The following is an 18956-nucleotide window of genomic DNA, read 5'->3' on the forward strand; positions in this document are numbered from 1 at the left end:
AGAATTAATCTACCGGACAGTACTTGAAGAATAAAATACAGTGCAATCGACATCATACTAGTCAAATTGTAAGCCAGTATACATACCTATATTATGGGCCTCATCAAAGATGACAACAGATTTCTTCGACAATTCCTTCGAGACGATATCTGCTATTTTCGGGTCAAGAAGATAGTAGTAACTGTACACAACCACATCAGCCTGCATTATCTGTAAGGAAAAAGATGGATTTTTCCAGTAAGTCTAGTTGAACTTATTTTACAAAAATTTAAATACAAGTTAAAACAACATTGTAATATTCAATCTCGTTAGCACAATGTGTAGGAGATAGTAATCTTGTGATGTGGGGGAAATTGGAGTATGTTGAGAAAACCCAACTCGTACAGCTTGGTGACCACGAAACAAAACTCATGTGCACCCAGGCCAGGAATGAAACCCCAGACGCTTTGATGAGAAGTGAGTGAGATAACCTCTAATAGATAACGCTATTATAGATAATGCTATCTGGGCAATTAACAATTGGCTTAACCAATCGTCTTGGATTTTAGTTTTAGTTAAAATTAAAGTGCTTTATCATGCGACACATAAATCCCTGCTATCTCCGATCACTTCATTTGCTTTGAAACTTGAAATCAATCAGCAGGCATTGGCTTTTTTGGCACTTTTTTTAATGCTTTAAAAGATTGCTTAATTTTTTTGCATACAGCAGTAACAAATATGTTTTTACGAAAGACAAGTGAAAACTATCATACCACGCTTCGTGCCATAAAGTAGGGGCACCAGCCCTTCTTTGCTCCGTATTCTTTCATCTCATCCTGTTAACAAACAAAATAATCGACCTATATTCGGCAAGTCACATAACATATAACGAGAAAGTCTAAGAACTAAAACTGAAAAAAAAACACAAGAAAACAATGGCAACTTATATGAAATGCTGTTAGAAGCTCTGTGGTGAGTATTAGCTACATAGAATATGGTAATAAAGCTGAGTGTTACATATATAGCAGCATATAAATTGAGCATGAAACATCAATATTTATTAGCTGATTACAAAATAAAAATAAGATACTTGCCAGTCCATAAACTCCTGGAGGTAGTAGGGTTCCTTTTCCGTTCTTTTCATATTGCTGAAAATACAAAGGATCACCCATAATTATTAATCACATTATATATTGTGATATATCAGCATTCGGTATAAGTTTGCAAATCTGGTTTATGATTATTATTTAAGATATCATCTTTAAATGTGGCGCATACATGTAATAAGTTTACACTATAAATATGAAATATTTTCAGTAAAATTCAAAACAAGAGGGCCATGATGGCCCTGTATCGCTCACCTGTAGCTTTGCTAAATAAAGTGAACATTCTGACCTATTATCATAAAGATTCAATGAAAAGTATGGCCCCTAGAGGCCACTCTTATTTGTCCCACTGACCTAGTTTTTTACCCCACATGACCGCGAATGACCCAATATCGAACTTGACCTATATTTTTCTAGAGATGATCATTCTGACCAAGTTGAATTGAGTTAAGCCTAAAATTGTGACCTCTATTGTGTTCACAAGGTTTTTCTACTAATTGACCTAGTGACCTAGTTTTTGACCTGGGTTGACCCAATATGGAACTTGACCTAGCTTATGTTAAGATGATCATTCTGACCAAGTTTCATTAAGATAAGGCTAAAATTGTGACCTCTATTTTGTTCACAAGGTTTTTCTAATAATTGACCTAGTGACCTAGTTATTGACTGCGTATGACCCAATATCAAACTTGACCCAGATTTTATAGAGATGATCATTCTGACCAAGTTGCATTAAGATTAGCCTAAAATTGTGACCTCTATTGTGTTCACAAGGTTTTTGTACTAATTGACCTAGTGACCTAGTTATTGACCGCAGATGACCCAATATCGAACTTGACCTAAATTTTATAGAGATGATCATTCTGACCAAGTTGCATTGAGATTAGGCTAAAATTGTGACCTCTATTGTGTTCACAAGGTTTTTGTACTAATTGACCTAGTGACCTAGTTATTGACCGTGAATGACCCAATATCAAACTTGACCTACATTTTATAGCGATGATCATTCTGACCAAGTTGCATTGAGATTTGGCTAAAATTGTGACCTCTATTGTGTTCACAAGGTTTTTCTACTAATTGACCTAGTGACCTAGTTATTGACCGCGGATGACCCAATATCGAACTTGACCTAAATTTTATAGAGATGATCATTCTGACCAAGTTGCATTGAGATTAGGCTAAAATTGTGACCTCTATTGTGTTCACAAGGTATTTCTACTAATTGACCTACTGACCTAGTTTTTGACCCCAGATGACCCAATATCGAACTTGACCTAGATTTTATAGAGATGATCAGTCTGACCAAGTTTCATAAAGATTAGGTCAAAATTGTGACCTCTGTTGTGTTCACAAGGTTTTTCTAATAATTGACCTAGTGACCTAGTTATTGACTGCGGATGACCCAATATCGAACTTGACCTAGATTTTATAGAGATGATTATTCTGACCAAGTTGCATTGAGATTAGGCTAAAATTGTGACCTCTATTGTGTTCACAAGGTTTTTTGTACTAATTGACCTAGTGACCTAGTTGTTGACCGCGGATGACCCAATATCGAACTTGACCTACATTTTATAGAGATGATCATTCTGACCAAGTTGCATTGAGATTAGGCTAAAATTGTGACCTCTATTGTGTTCACAAGGTTTTTCTACTAATTGACCTAGTGACCTAGTTTTTGACCTGGGTTGACCCAATATGGAACTTGACCTAGCTTATGTTAAGATGATCATTCTGACCAAGTTTCATTAAGATAAGGCTAAAATTGTGACCTCTATTTTGTTCACAAGGTTTTTCTAATAATTGACCTAGTGACCTAGTTATTGACTGCGTATGACCCAATATCGAACTTGACCCAGATTTTATAGAGATGATCATTCTGACCAAGTTGCATTAAGATTAGCCTAAAATTGTGACCTCTATTGTGTTCACAAGGTTTTTGTACTAATTGACCTAGTGACCTAGTTATTGACCGCGGATGACCCAATATCGAACTTGACCTAGATTTTATAGAGATGATCATTCTGACCAAGTTGCATTGAGATTAGGCTAAAATTGTGACCTCTATTGTGTTCACAAGGTTTTTGTACTAATTGACCTAGTGACCTAGTTATTGACCGTGAATGACCCAATATCAAACTTGACCTACATTTTACAGCGATGATCATTCTGACCAATTTGCATTGAGATTAGGCTAAAATTGTGACCTCTATTGTGTTCACAAGGTTTTTCTACTAATTGACCTAGTGACCTAGTTATTGACCGCGGATGACCCAATATCGAACTTGACCTAGATTTTATAGAGATGATCATTCTGACCAAGTTGCATTGAGATTAGGCTAAAATTGTGACCTCTAATGTGTTCACAAGGTATTTCTACTAATTGACCTACTGACCTAGTTTTTGACCCCAGATGACCCAATATCAAACATGACCTAGATTTCATAGAGATGATCAGTCTGACCAAGTTTCATAAAGATTAGGTCAAAATTGTGACCTCTGTTGTGTTCACAAGGTTTTTCTAATAATTGACCTAGTGACCTAGTTATTGACTGCGGATGACCCAATATCGAACTTGACCTAGATTTTATAGAGATGATTATTCTGACCAAGTTGCATTGAGATTAGGCTAAAATTGTGACCTCTATTGTGTTCACAAGGTTTTTGTACTAATTGACCTAGTGACCTAGTTGTTGACCGCGGATGACCCAATATCGAACTTGACCTACATTTTATAGAGATGATCATTCTGACCAAGTTGCATTGAGATTAGGCTAAAATTGTGACCTCTATTGTGTTCACAAGGTTTTTCTACTAATTGACCTAGTGACCTAATTATTGACCGCGGATGACCCAATATCGTACTTGACCTAGATTTTATAGAGATGACCATTCTGACCAAGTTGCATTGAGATTAGGCTAAAATTGTGACCTCTATTGTGTTCACAAGGTTTTTCTACTAATTGACCTAGTGACCTAGTTTTTGACCCCAGATGACCCAATATCGAACTTGACCTAGATTTTATAGAGATGATCAGTCTGACCAAGTTTCATAAAGATTAGGTCAAAATTGTGACCTCTATTGTGTTCACAAGCAATTGTGAATGGACGGACGGACGGACGACGGACGAAGAGTGATCACAAAAGCTCACCTTGTCACTACGTGACAGGTGAGCTAAAAATGTACGAAAATTTTAATGAAATAAAATTTATTTCTCCCATTGGCCACCAATTGGATTTTAGGTCCTCAGCAGCAAACTTAAATTGGAGAAATTTCTATTTGAGCTTAAGTTGGGTAAAAATCAATAATTGGAAAATAATCATGATGGGATTCTCATGATATCACACGAGATTTCCAATAACAGCCAAGAGTTTCCAACTAATAGCATGGCAACCTGTAGTTACTATTGAAAACGTTTCTTGCAGTTACTCAATTATCGCTTGGCAAATAATTAAAATTCATTTATTCAAACATAACTTGCATTATGAATATTTTTAACTTTAATTATTAAACTTTTAAAGTGTTTTCGAAGCGAACCAATGAACATTTACATTCTATATTTAGTGGCTTTTAATAGAAAAAAGCAAGCAAATTATTTTCTTAGAACAATGTATTCAAGAGATTTTGAAGGTACACTGTCACTGGCAGAATTATGGCCTGAACATCAACCGTACAGTGTTTAGATGCCATATAAGGGAAATTGACCCACAAAAATTAATGAAGTTTAAACTCAAAGAGAAAAATTTGTGCCTAAAAATAATGTGCATCAGCAATGAAGGACATTTAGAACGTTACACAGTCGAGAAAGAGGAGTCAGCCATAGTTAAATTCAGGCCAACCTGGTTCTGTGTCTGTCACCTTGTTTCAGGCCAAAAAAAAAAATAGGTTCGTTTCCGGTCTCCTTCCCAAAAAAAAGAGGGTAGGTAGGTAGGCATTTTTTTTTTTTTTTTTTTTTTTTTTTTTTGGGGGGGGGGAAGTGATCTAGAATAGAAGGCGGCTGACTTTTATTCAAAAACAACCATATTAACTGCGTATGAGACAATTTTAAAAGGTACTAAAGCATAAAATGTAAATACAAGTCCATTCATTTATTAAGAACTGTATAATGTGTATTAATTATAATGTATAGATATACATTTTCTAGAATATAAATGCATGTATTGTTGAACATGTTTGTCTGTATGACAGATGTCGAAAAAGAGTGCCTCAGATTTGTCAATTTTTCATATTTACCAATTTCACATTTGTGCTATAATACTATTCTTATATTTGATAGAATATTAAAATTCCAAACATTGTCAGAAGCTGTTTTTGTCACTTCAATGATCTCCGAAGTACACCTGACCCGTGTTCACAAAGCGTTTCCATTCTCAACTGAATTAAGAGTATGAAACTTAATTTCTTATTTAAATCTCAAAAATATGTTTAGTACTAAATTTAAGACACTAACTATTTGAAAGTGATACCGTAATTCACCTAAGAGTTCGGACACCTTAAATTAATTATTTTTTCGCTGTCCGAAAACATAGAAAATTACCATTTTTACATTTTATTTACATGTTTGTTTAACCTGCCTTTTTTCTTCATGTTTGCATTTTACCACTTATTAATTTATCCGTAGTAATCAATGGTCATAAACTTATTTATTAAGCCTGTAGTGAAAATCCTTCATCAAGTTAATTAAAACACCATTTTATACATGCATTGAACTGAATAAACACATTCTATCGGCTTTAGATCAAAGAGTCACACTGTGTGACGTCACATAACTTACAGCTATACCCACGAGGATCTCGTGGAGAGCATGGACATTGCTATGCAGGATTAATATATAACTGTACGATTATTGACTGACGAACTCGACATGGGTGCCAGGGTTCGAATTTAACTTTGAGGAGCACTCGCAAAATTTTGCGAGTGCTTTTTGAGGCAACTCGCAAAATGAAAAATCAACTTGCAATTTGATTATTTGCTTTATTCCCTTGTAATATTGTCTAATTTAAGTAGAAATTTACACCTAAGACAAATTATGAATATTAAAACGTATCAATCTTGAGTAACTCAACTACTAGAACTTGTTTATGGCTTTTTCTTTTTGGGGAGTACGGAAAGACTCATCAGATGCTAGACGCTTTTTGATTACAAAGCTGTCCAATAATTTGACATTGTTCACTTTGTATATTTACCCTCACCATCGGGTAATATCCATTCGACAAGCACGGTACAGATTTCATTAAATCTATAAGTATTAAAAGCAATAACATTATAAATTTTAATAAATGAAAGAAACAGTAAAATTAAATTAGCGAGGATGTTCTGGACCATGAAATATATCGATCGACGAAGTCTATTCACTTTGGCAGTTCGGCGGAAATATATCAAAGGTTGATGGGGTTTACATATAGTGCGCGATGATTACGTCATTTGTATTCACTTTGTATTATGCACGCCTCGGAAAGATTCGAGATAAAACTCGGCCTTTTCCGTATATGTTCTATTTTTGAAAACTTACTAGAGCGTGACTCCGTACTATCTTTTTTATACTGGTAGTGTAAACATGCCACTTATATGGTGTTTACACTCGACTACGCAGCGGAATTAAGTTCATATTTATTCTACTGTCTTTTTAACATTTTGTGGTCTAGAAAAAGCCACTCGCAGAATTTTGCGAGCTTGAATAAAAGTCACTCGCAATTTGCAAATGTCGCTCGCATTTTGCGAGTATGCGAGTCTAAATTCGAACCCTGCGGTGCCGCCATTTTAATAGACTGCTTATCAAATTACCGAATTCGAAATGAGACCAAAGAATTAACGGAAAGAAAGTACCGAAAAGTACTAAATATGCGCGCAGTTAACTTTTACACCAATAAAAAGTATAGGGTCGGCGCGGAAATAAGAGGGTCGGTCGGGCGACCGGAAACAGACCTATTTTTTTTTTTGGCCTCAGGTTACTAGATGGAACAAATCTCCCCTGAGGGAAATTCAGATCCTAGACTTGGATCATCATCCTTTCCATTGATAATCAGAGTCTAACTTATTTCAAAACATGAGCTTGATGCTAAGCTTTATACATTTAAGAACTACGGCCAGACCTTGACTAAATGTCATGAATTTAAACATGATGGTCAAAAAAATCCACTGTCTATAATAGTTTGCTTGCAATAACTGTATGTCTTTCAGTAATTTCTCAACACCACTTGGTTAAACTGACTTTCAACTCTCCAACTAACCTCAAAGAAGTCACAGACTGGTACCGAGTTGTCCTGGTTGTGTTTCTTCCTCATGTAAGACACAGTCATTTTATGGCATTCCGCATCCACTGACGTGCCCTCCATGGCTTTGGATGCCTGCAAATTTATCATGTGACAACCACGTGATAAATACAGATACATAAAAAAAATTATGCTGACCCAATTTTAAATTTACTGTTATTTATGTGGTAGAAAAACACAGTAAATTTTGAATTGGAAAAATACTCAAAAACATCAAAAGATACTTGTGTCATTAGCAATTTGATACATCAGTAAGTAAGATTCAATGGGTTGTACACAACAAAATCAATTTTATGTCAGTTTTTAACAAACTTTTTTTTTTCTTGCAATTGAATCGTGTCTAGTCCCTTTAAACATGAGTACAGTGATGCAAACACCAAGGCAAGTCATTTTTTCTCACTCAAACAATGGGGTATGAGTCTGTAAAGAATCTTGCACTTAAATTTAGATCAAATCTTTAGTAAACACAAGCTGACAATATTATGACACTGACATCTTTAATGAGCCTAGACTGATCTACATGTATGTTAAATATAGATAATGAACTAAGTCGTGTTCGAGCAAATATCTTGGATACCCAGCCTACACATCTTACCGTTGGATGAATACAGAGGTTCTTGCGTGAGGAGAGGGCCAATCCCACAATGCTTTGTTTCTCGCTGGTTTCCTGCTCATAGTAATCCATAAGACTCTTCAACTCTTCAACCACCTAGAAAAGCATGAAAGGTATGTGTTATTAAAATGGCCCTCTGTTTTACGGAGATTCCTGTGGCAGGAGAGAGCTGGTCCCCCAATGTTTCGTTTCTAGCCAGTTTCGTCCCATATTAATTAATGAGATTCTTCAACACTTCATCAGCCTATAGAAACATTAAATCATGGATATGTTATTTTATAGAGGCTCTTTCTATATGGAGGTTCTTTCATCGCAAGGAGAGAACTAGTCCCAAAATGTTTTGTTTCTCAGTAGTTTCTCTCTTAAAGAACTATTCCATTTCAACATATAACCCCCAGGGGGAAGGCACTTTTATATAATGCCACCCCCCTACAGAAGCCAATTTACCCTTTTGGGGTCCAAATTAGTGAAAAAAGACACCTGCCATATACTTTTGAAATAGTTGCCTTCCCCCCCGGGGGTTATATGTTTCACTGGAATAGCCCTAAGTAGCCTGTAAGATTCTTCAACTTTTCAAACACCTTAAATAAGGGGTCAAAACTCAAAATCTTTAGCAAACTGAATTCTTTAATATTTCATAATATCTATAATATAAGCTTAATTTGACAAATGATGTGTCCCATAGTGTTGAACAGATAATTTATATCATATAAAAGCAATTTTGACCAGACTTGCTCCTGTAATAGTAAATTTAGAGGTTTGCTTTTCTTGGTCCGAGACTTAAACTCAGAGTTAGGATGTTAGTAAATATCTCTCCTAGGTGCAAAATCGCTCCTAGGATTTCTAATGACCTCTAGCTCCATCCATGACACAAATGCATTATGAAGACGAGTGCTTCAGCAAAGATCAATATATCGATGCATTATCAGAAATAATTAATACTTGATATTTATTATAGATAACACTATTAACTACAGATTTACCTTTTCCAATTCTGGAATGGTCCGGGAACAATATATCAGTTTATTGACCTCATTGGGATTATTCTGAAAATACAAAAACACATGATGTTCAATTACTGCAGCTTTTCAATAAACACAAAACAGCACTAGTAAAATGTCTGCAAAGTTAGTGTGTAGGGTTCTGGGGTTTACTCATTTAAAAGCTACTGCTAGTGTTGATAGTGTAGACTATACATTTGTACAGAGCTTGAATAATTTTATTATATCTTTTCAAAGAACTATTTTATAAAATTACCTCTATGGAAATAAGAAAAATCAGATTACAGAAAAAAATATACATTCATATTTTTTAATAGGTGCATTGTTGCGCGTGACGAATCTTTGCTGGGGGTTCAAGATTGATTATTTCAGCACTGGTCACATGACTGAAAACGTTTTTCTGGTATGCAAGAAATAACACAGAATAAAGTTGAAGTCTGATTATACAAAGTAAGAATAAAACTAGAAATATATATGTATTCAATGAATGTCTGCTTTTTTGAATCCCACAGTAAACAGGTGAAAAGTTCCACACTGATTTCCTGAAAGTATGTACCCAATTTTGTAAGGGATATTCCATTTTAACACATACAACCATACCAAGAAAGGCAATATAATGAAATTCTTTAGGGGGAAATTCTGTGTTTTTTTTCAATGTAATGTATATTAAATTTTAACATACAACTCTGCCAAGAAAGGCAATATATAATGATATCATTTAAGGGAAATTCTGTGCTTTTTTAAATGAGGGGCAGTCCACATTGATATGCTTGAAATATGTGCCAAATCTTACACTTCTTGTAAGGGATATTCAATTTTAATGTACAACCCTACCAAGAAAAGCAATATAATGATGTTTATTTAAAGGGAGGTTCCTGTTCTTCTAAAGAGGGGGCAGTCCAAGTGCTTCTAGCATGGGGTTGTATTTTTAAATGGAATAGAAATTTTGAACACAGGTACCTTTATGTATGCAATCACGAGTGCCAGCAACGAAACTGTTTTTCCAGTTCCCGAGGGCATCTCCAGCACGCAGTGGCCCTGAAGAACAAATCATATACTAATTAATTACAGTTTGTTTGTTCAATGTCTAATGTATTACTTAATGACACTCACGTTTAAAATCAATACATACACAAACATAGATTATAAGTGATTGACCTTTAACTTTATACTAAATAATGCATTAAGTGAAAATATCTATTACTGATAACAAGATTGTAACCGTGTATTTAATAGCTGAAAATGCACAAATATTAACTGACTGGTTGGTTCTTTACAATTTGCAGAGATAAACTGTCTTCTCATGTTCAGTAGAAATAGCGTGTTTTCTGCACCTTTCTTTCAAACTAAACACAGTTTAATACAAACCATTGTTTTTGATATTTATTCATCCTTTCAGTAATTAAAACAATTGTATTACAGATTTTTTTTGGAGTCACTACAAAGACCCTTTATTAAAAAGGTCCAGAATCTTAGTTTTACATCTGGCATAAAATGAACATTCAGTTACCTGGAATGAAATAGACTGAAATATGCACACAATAAAATTGGTCTGGCTGTAGATTTGGTCAGGCATTATTAAAAACATTTTTCAAAATGTAGACATATTATTTTGAACAGGAACATTTCATAGGGTAGGTTAATAATAAGAATTATTTGTCATGATGTTTGGCAAATTTATGACAATTATTTGAACACAGTTTGTGACTGAAATTTTACTTTAGCATCTAGCGTCTTTTTGAGTTCCATCATGTACATGAACTGTTCCGGGTATATGTAGTCATATGGGAAGTAGACCAGCAGTCCATCTACATTCAACCTGAAAAGGCAAGACAAAAAAAGTAATTCAGCTCATTATTATGCAGTGAGTTGATTAAAACTATTGTATCATTATTACTGTAGATTGATGAAATTTCGCCACATCCTTTTTGACATTTTTTGGTATGGCTATTTTTATTAGGTTTAAAATTGGCTGCCCTGTTATATAATCAAGTGAAAACAAAGGCGAAAAATTAATTTTTCATGACATCTTTGACTTGAGTATTTAATAATGAAATTGAAACATTCTTCTGTATATAATTTTAATATCTTTTGATATGGAGAAGAGGTTGTTGGGTGATTTTGTAGAGTGTGACAGCCTTGACCTCCCTACTACCCCTCCCTACTCCATAGCTCAACAGCTGTGGGTGGAGCATTATGGTGACTGCATCTTTAGTTTAAACATATTTATTGAGGAAAATAACACAAGACAACATATATACATCAATGAAAAACAAAGAATTTGATCGAAAGCATAGCTTATATAGATCATTTTCGTATGCATGTATACTTTACGAATCAGAAAAAGGTTGTCGCACAAAATATCATTTATTATATTTACCAAGAAGATGAATATGTCTAAAATAAATGTAGAAGAATAATGCTATTATGAAATTTAAGTATTGTAATAAATCAAACATAGACCAAGTTTTAAGTTGAGCGGTACTACTGCATCTTTATATGATCCATATTCATTTGAGCTTGTCTTTTTTGTTGTATTTACAGAAAAATGTAGAAATTTTGACTAGTGGCTGGAAATCTGAATGTATATACATGTATGTCTTGGTAGGTCTTACACCCTCATTCATGGCCTGTATACATAATGATAGGTAGCAGCTACGTTGTATGTAATGATGTAATAATGTTATAATCAGGATTATGTTTATGTTATGACTGTTCAATGTTTTTTGGAATGTTTGGTTAGTCTAATTGTTGGCTATGAATTTAATATTTTAAGTTGCTTTTTTATTGATGTTCGAAATACAAACGACTTCACACAGTTTGATTTCTTTTACATCATAATTTAGTAGTTATGATTAGATTACAGAAAAATGGTTGGTTTTCTTCCTAGGTTTACCAAACATCTTTTTTTTTTTGACAATAACAAAATGGAACAAAAAACTACAAGCTCACTATGGGCTTTGATATAGTACAAATATCATCACAAGACTTTATCAATATAGGTGGACTGCACATTAGGACAACTGACATAAGAAGTTCTGTGGTTTAGGAACCTTATTATTTGTTCACTAAAAACTTATAATTTGTACATTTACATACAGGTCAAAAAGGAAAAACATCAATTTGTCCGAATAATTTGATCCGAAATGCTGCCAAAGCAAATTATATAGAAATTGATAACTTATTGTATTTTTCATTTCAAACATGGGTCATATTAAGAATAAACGTATAATGTGTGGAATATTTATTAGTTGTATTTTCTTCCACTTACTTCATATTTAGACTTGAACTTAAAATTCTAAAATTCACCCGGTTGTTTTTCATGAAATTTCGCGAAAATGTAGTGTGACCGGTCCCTAGACTTACCGAAATACGATTATTTACCGAAAGACGGATAAAATTACCGAAAGACGCATGAAAGTTACCGAAAGACGCCTCCTAATGCATTTATTTTATTGTTTTTATATTAATATTATACAAATACATTACCAAACCAAATTTTAGAGAAAAATATTAAAATATAATGATGTAATAGGCAGTTGAAATTTCAGTGTTCGAGATCGAATTCCGCGTGCACACTCGCCAACCGAAAGACAGATAAAAGCTTCCAAAATAATCAATTATTCCAATATATGATAATCTCATAATATTCATATAACTAAAACACACTCATAAAAATGAAAAAGTTCATGAACATATTTACTTATTGTTCAATTGAATAAAGACAATGTGTCAGTGAAATGGTTGTCTCCCTTCGCCAACCGAAAGACGATTTAACGCAGGTAAAACTAATTTATTAGTTGTTGTATTATGAAAATGATTATGAATTTGGATTCAAATAATAGCATTTATATTCTTATGGAAATGTTAGATCAATTGTATATACAGCATTTGAAAGTATTTTGGAATATACTTGAAATATTGCCTTTGAAATAGGTCGAAAATGTCGCTAAAATCATTTTCTTTAACTAACTTAGATCTACAGTATAGTTAAGGGCTTTCAAATTTTAATTTTTGTTTATATGAAAATTGAAAAAAAGAAGTTTTTAAACAGCGAAGTTCTCATCTTCAGATAAATTAGCTTACTTATGGACAATAATAACCAGACCACACCAAATACACAAAATCAGGCGATGTTTAAAACAACATAATTATCACCCGGTGTATGACACCCCACAAAGTAGCGGCACGTTTTTTGGGGGACAGTTTGGTATTATTGAAAGTGTGTTAATTTGGGTAAACCCTTTTCGGCTCTGTGACACGTGTTGAGCAAATACCATAATAATTACGCATTAAAGGACCGCATTACGTGTACATTTATAATTGCGGGTGATTTTCACACAAATTGACGGCTTCATTTGAAGATTCATAAATAACAATTGCGAGTAAAAAGGTAAGTTATTGCTGTAAGTATTAAAGAAGTCCAAATTAATAGAACTTTACACTCTGAAATCATTAATGATGGATGAGTTTCCTTGTGCTATATGTGCTGGAAATGCAGGCTATTATTTCTAATGCACCATGCTAAACCATAAAAAATAAAGTATTTTAACTTTAACTGTTTGATTTCAACGATGAAGATATCTACATAGTTAATAATAAATATTGCACATAATAATGAAACATAATTCAATTCGGGCAACATTTTTGTCTTTGTCAATGATTTAAATACATATTGTAAGTTAATCATTTTATTTTGTATTTGCAGCGTTCAATATTTCATGTAATTTTATTATGTGTATGACTTATGTTTTATGCAGCCTTCCATGTTCGATGTTAATCAAATGTATATGTCATGTATGTAGAGAAATGATGAAAAATAAAATAAAAATTTAGTATTAAGTTAACTGTATATATTTGTTCTTACTTCACCTTAAACATATCAATAAATCGTATTTTGGTTGAGAACAGGAGAATACTCTTATTGGCTAAATAAAGGAAATTCTTTTGTCAAAAAACTCATTATTTTTAGATATTATTTTAAAATTTTTGGCTACAATGTGTAAAATCATCAAATATATATGAATATTAAAAATAAATATAATAGCAAGCGTCTTTCGGTAAATTTCTATCATATTTACTCCAGTTTAACCATATCCATAAATCGTATTTCGGTTGACGACGGGAGATAACTCTATTTGACTAAAAAAAGGGAAAATCTTTTGTCAATAAAGTCATTATTTCTAAATACTTTTTTTTAATTTTTGGCTACAATGCGTATAATCATTATATATACAAGATTATTTAAAAATAAATGCATTAGAAGGCGTCTTTCGGTAACTTTCATGCGTATTTCGGTAATTTTATCCGTCTTTCGGTAAATAATCGTATTTCGGTAAGTCTAGGGACCCATGAGTCAATGGTTAACGAGACGGGCATACGCAGTGACCTCCCCTTATAGTAACCCCCTGCGTGGTATTTGAAATTTGCGAAGAGGTAAATAAAACTCAAATATTAGACATAAAACTAAAGTATGGACATTTTGTAATTAAATGCATGAAAACTCAGCTCATTATTTTGGCTTGATATAAATCATTTATAAATGGTCCCAGTAATCTCATTAATATTTTGATATTTAAGTCAAACTTGGTCAAATTGCATTTGAGTTGGACTCCATCCTGAAAGACGTGCCAAAAGGTACAAAATTAGGGCCTCTAGTCTTCGACATCTTTCTCAATGACATCATCTAATTTAACAATAAGGCAGCCTTGTATTATTATGCAGATGCCAAATATCTTCCTGTATGTATTTTAAACTCCTGCATGATGATGTAAATATTAAGACCTCTCTTGAAGAAGAAATTGATATTTTGATAATCTCGATATCCAATCAAATGCAGGCCAAACCTGACAATTTTCCCTTGGCTCAAAGTCTGTTTTAGAAATAAAACAATTCAATTCACTATATCACACTATTGTTTTCGACGAGCAAGTTAAACTTTTAGTTGTTGATGTAGTTGGTTAAACTCATTTTCAATCATCAGTGCCTGGGTTACATGTAGATAATGATTTGTGGTACGCATATCATCATCACTCTGGTGAACGAGAATGATTACATTTTGATGCCTTGGTTATCTAAAATGTTCAAAAAAGCAACTAAGCAACTAAATATGTATCCTTCAAAGACTAAACAATTTTTGACAATCAATACTAACTTATTATCTTTGAATCTGTTATCAGATCAAATTTCAACTACTATCATGTTGTTTGGCACTTTTGTAGCGAGACCAACAGAGAAAAAATAGAAAAATACCAGTACAGAGCTTTAACAATTGTTTTTGATTATTACACCAGAACTTAATTGCGACAATCTTTTCCATAGAGTTCAGTTGCCAACATTTCATCTGAGCAGGGTAAGATGCATCGATTTTGAAACTTACAAATGTCTGTACAGTATCAGACCAGAATATGTTCAAAACCTTGTATCTTTTAAGACATGTAATTTTAATCCCAGATATGAAGACTGTGTATATATGCCATCAGTAAAACCAACTCAATATATGAAGAACCCTTTCCGCTTTGAGGCCTGTCTGGTATGGAACAGCCTCCTAAATGAAATTAGGTGCTCTCAGTCAAAACTACCTGAAATTTAGAGGGCTGATCTGCACCTGGACCCTTGTAATTTCTCAATGTGAAACAAATATTTTGTAACTTAAAAACAAGAAAAAGAAAAAGAATTGAGAATTATAAGGTGTTTCACTGAAAATCTTTTATCCTTTTCTCCATGTTTTCTATGGGATAGCATATACACCTACTGGACCAGATGTGGCAATCAATTTACCAGAATATATTTCAGAGGGCATTTTGAATATGAATAAGAAATGTCAAATTAAACAACAAGGGCTAAACTATATTCGTATTTGTTTCAAATTTATAAATATTTAAAATCAGTCCAACAGATACAATTATACGTGTGTGTGTGTGTGTGTGTGTGTGTGTGTGTGTGTGCGTGCGTGCGTGCGTGCGTGCGTGCGTGCGTGCGTGTGTGTTGTGCGTGCGTGCGTGCGTGTGTGTGTGTTTGCAAGTATTTGTTAAGGTGTTACGATTTGGCATTTTGAATTAACATTCTTTCAAATTGGTAGGTGCTGATCATGTCAGGACGGTGGCCGGGCGGAGATTTGGATGATTCCCTGTATGTAGGTATTGACACAAGAGTAACCATGCCATTGAACACTACTGTTTTTGGTATTTATCAGCAAAATCAAGTAGTATTTAAATTACATCATAAATTAAGTCCATGTACCTCCTCTTTCAAATATTTTTTTAACAGTTTTACCAACTACACTTATCACTGTACCATGTTAATTGTACCATGTTGTATCTCCCATGTGCATAATGCTACTTACAATTTTGTTGTTTTAAATGTATACGGTTATCCTTAATGTATACCTTATTTTTACTTACTTTATAATTTATACCATTATACAGTTATATGTTAAATGGAGGAAGCGTGCGCGTGTGGCTTTACTGTACAGGCAGGAAAACTAGTTGATGTTATCACTGAATACAGTGCTCTAATCCATCTAACTTTTTGTAATTTTATGCATTAATATATTAAGAAACGGCTTTTGTAAATACTTGTTCCAATAGTGCACCTATTCAAAACTATATGCTTTTATTTCCTGGTCACCAGATAATTGGTATGTTTCGATGTGTTATGTATATTTGTTAGTCATGTCGGAAAATACATGTGGCTAATGTTTCTTTCTAACATATACCCGACCTTAAATGTCTTGTATCCCAGCATCTGGCATTTTATTGCTCCCGACCAGGGTTTGATATTAAAAGTCAGCGATACAAAGATCTCGTTTGTTTTCATCCCGTCATATATAACTATATTGGTGCGAACCGGTGTCGATTTTAATAATCCCGGCATTTCAGACAATCGGTCCCGGGTCCCGGAAGATACAACTCCCTTCCAAACGCCTGTCAGACAAAGATTACCAACCTGCCAAGCGTCTGAAACCTCGCCGGCTGACGAAATATTTTTGACATGGCAAAGATTTTGATTAGTAAAGAGAAACCTGCACTTTGTGAGTATTTTGTTAATGTTAATGCTTTATAATTTAGCCAATAAAGTGGTAGAAAAAGGTTCTGTCAATCTAGGTGTCGCATGTTCGATTCGCCGTCTCACTCACGTTCACACCATTTTTGGAACAAAATGTTCATCTACATGTAAACTAAACTAAAGACTAAGATAAGATAAGATTTATTTAAAGTCGGCAAGACAGATACACAGACAACATAAGCTCTGATGAGCTTTTTTAACCGACTATTTAACAAATGTATACACTATACTGGTTGACTGTACATTTCCGAACAGGGTACAAATCCCGAACACCAGCTAAAACACGCGTTTGGTTACCGTGATCGATTATTCAATGATCTAGATCAATACAAAGTTTTGCCTTGCAAAGTTTCATCTTGGTTTGTTGAGTATTTTTCTAAAAAAATGCTATTCAATGTTTATGAGCTTAAAGATCAAAATGTAGCACACGGGGGGAATGACGTTAGAGGGCGCACGCGCATCTTTAGGTTTTGCAGTTATGTTGACCTACATTAAAGATATTTATAAACAGAAATCAAGCTTAACATTTGAATTTCATGTTTTGGAAAACATCGGAAACAATAAATAAATGCAGCTAAGTGTTTATTTAATATAGCATACTTATTAATTATAATTGTATGACCATGTATTTTCACTTTTCAAGTGTTCGGTATTTGTGCCCTCCATAGCATAAATTTAAGGGTGATTTACTGTCTGTAAATGAACGATTTTGACATAAAATTGATTAGATTGTGAATCTGTACTTTGACAGATGTTGTCACATTAACCAAAGATGATTCATACACAATTTAAACTTACTACAACAAAAACTCTCCAAGATAATTGTGGAAAACCTCAAAAAGTGTTTGGATTTGTAACGTCAACCAGTACAGGTTATATCGTCTCAGTCACACTTGACTTTTTCACGATGGGAGGTTTCTGGTCAGAGTAAGGGGAAAGGTAATTAGATTTGAAATTTTTTTTACAGAGAAAGAACGGATTATTTCCAAGCTCAGTTTTTGGCAATTTCGCCTTCCCTCTGTTCAGATTATGGTTGCCATGGCTGGCACAGCCAGGGGTTATCAGTAGTTTACCTTCAGCTTAGACCCTGAGTCCCTGCTTTATTCATTAATTGATAATGTGTTGTATGTAAGTCATTGTTCATCATTTTATACACAAATCAATCATTAATTATGCAATATGCGGTGTGGAAACAGGCCATTCAAAGACCAATAAAGAGGAAATTGTTTATACAATTAACACTTTATTCTGCACAAGAACACTCAAATGCAAACAACATATAAATATAACACTTAATTCTGCACAAGAACACTCAAATGCAAACAACACATACATGTATGGCAGTTGTCAAATTATTACAAGCCTGTCTGCCTACAATGGTAAAATGCTTTCCTGGCTTGCTCAAAGTCTTGATTTTATATAGCAGGGCTTTCTAAGAATTTTGATAACAAGCACTAGTGTCGGAATTCGGGCTTGTACACCCAAAAACTAATTCTGATGACTGATACAGTTATTTGATTTCATCTAAACAATGACACAAACATTTTTTTATCAATAGATATGTGAATAAATGTTTATACCATGCATGTGAAAAACCCCACAAATATGACTTCACCATCTCCCTCACTGTTTTGGTTGCCTCATCTGTATAAAAAATATACATTTTTTATATGATTTGGCCAGCAATGAGTACCAACAAAATGTATACTTTACTAATGCTCATTAAATATTTGGTTCCTCGCATAGGCTGCTTAGTCAAACAGGGTGACGCAATCAGAACAGTTGAGATAGATATGTCATTTCTGTCAGGGTTTCCGCCAGCCCTTTATGGCTTGTCGGGCCCGACGTGCCTTCCGCTGGCAAGGCTAATTACCGACATGCATTAATTATGCCAACATGCTTTAATCCGCTTAGCGA

At 33.9% G+C, this 18956-nt stretch overlaps 2 protein-coding genes across 2 annotated transcripts in view; one reads left to right on the top strand and one right to left on the bottom strand.

Moving 5' to 3' along the window:
* LOC128207652 (general transcription and DNA repair factor IIH helicase subunit XPD-like) overlaps positions 1-12323 on the bottom strand; it is a 34571-nt gene extending 22248 nt beyond the window's left edge. Inside the window, exons 1-9 of the mRNA XM_052910708.1 lie at positions 12244-12323; positions 10692-10791; positions 9933-10010; positions 8955-9017; positions 7954-8067; positions 7317-7433; positions 1074-1127; positions 753-815; positions 87-210 (exon numbers count right to left, since the gene is read on the bottom strand). Coding sequence (XP_052766668.1) covers positions 87-210; positions 753-815; positions 1074-1127; positions 7317-7433; positions 7954-8067; positions 8955-9017; positions 9933-10010; positions 10692-10791; positions 12244-12296 — 766 coding nt within the window. The 5' untranslated portion in view covers positions 12297-12323. The remainder of the gene's footprint in view (positions 1-86; positions 211-752; positions 816-1073; positions 1128-7316; positions 7434-7953; positions 8068-8954; positions 9018-9932; positions 10011-10691; positions 10792-12243) is intronic.
* A 4571-nt stretch (positions 12324-16894) lies between these two features.
* Positions 16895-18956, top strand: part of LOC128208302 (bifunctional glutamate/proline--tRNA ligase-like) — a 42224-nt gene continuing 40162 nt past the window's right edge. The window contains exon 1 of the mRNA XM_052911846.1: positions 16895-17004. Coding sequence (XP_052767806.1) covers positions 16965-17004 — 40 coding nt within the window. The 5' untranslated portion in view covers positions 16895-16964. The remainder of the gene's footprint in view (positions 17005-18956) is intronic.

Source organism: Mya arenaria, chromosome 11 (assembly GCF_026914265.1).
Source record: "Mya arenaria isolate MELC-2E11 chromosome 11, ASM2691426v1".
NCBI classification, from domain to species: Eukaryota; Metazoa; Mollusca; class Bivalvia; order Myida; family Myidae; genus Mya; species Mya arenaria.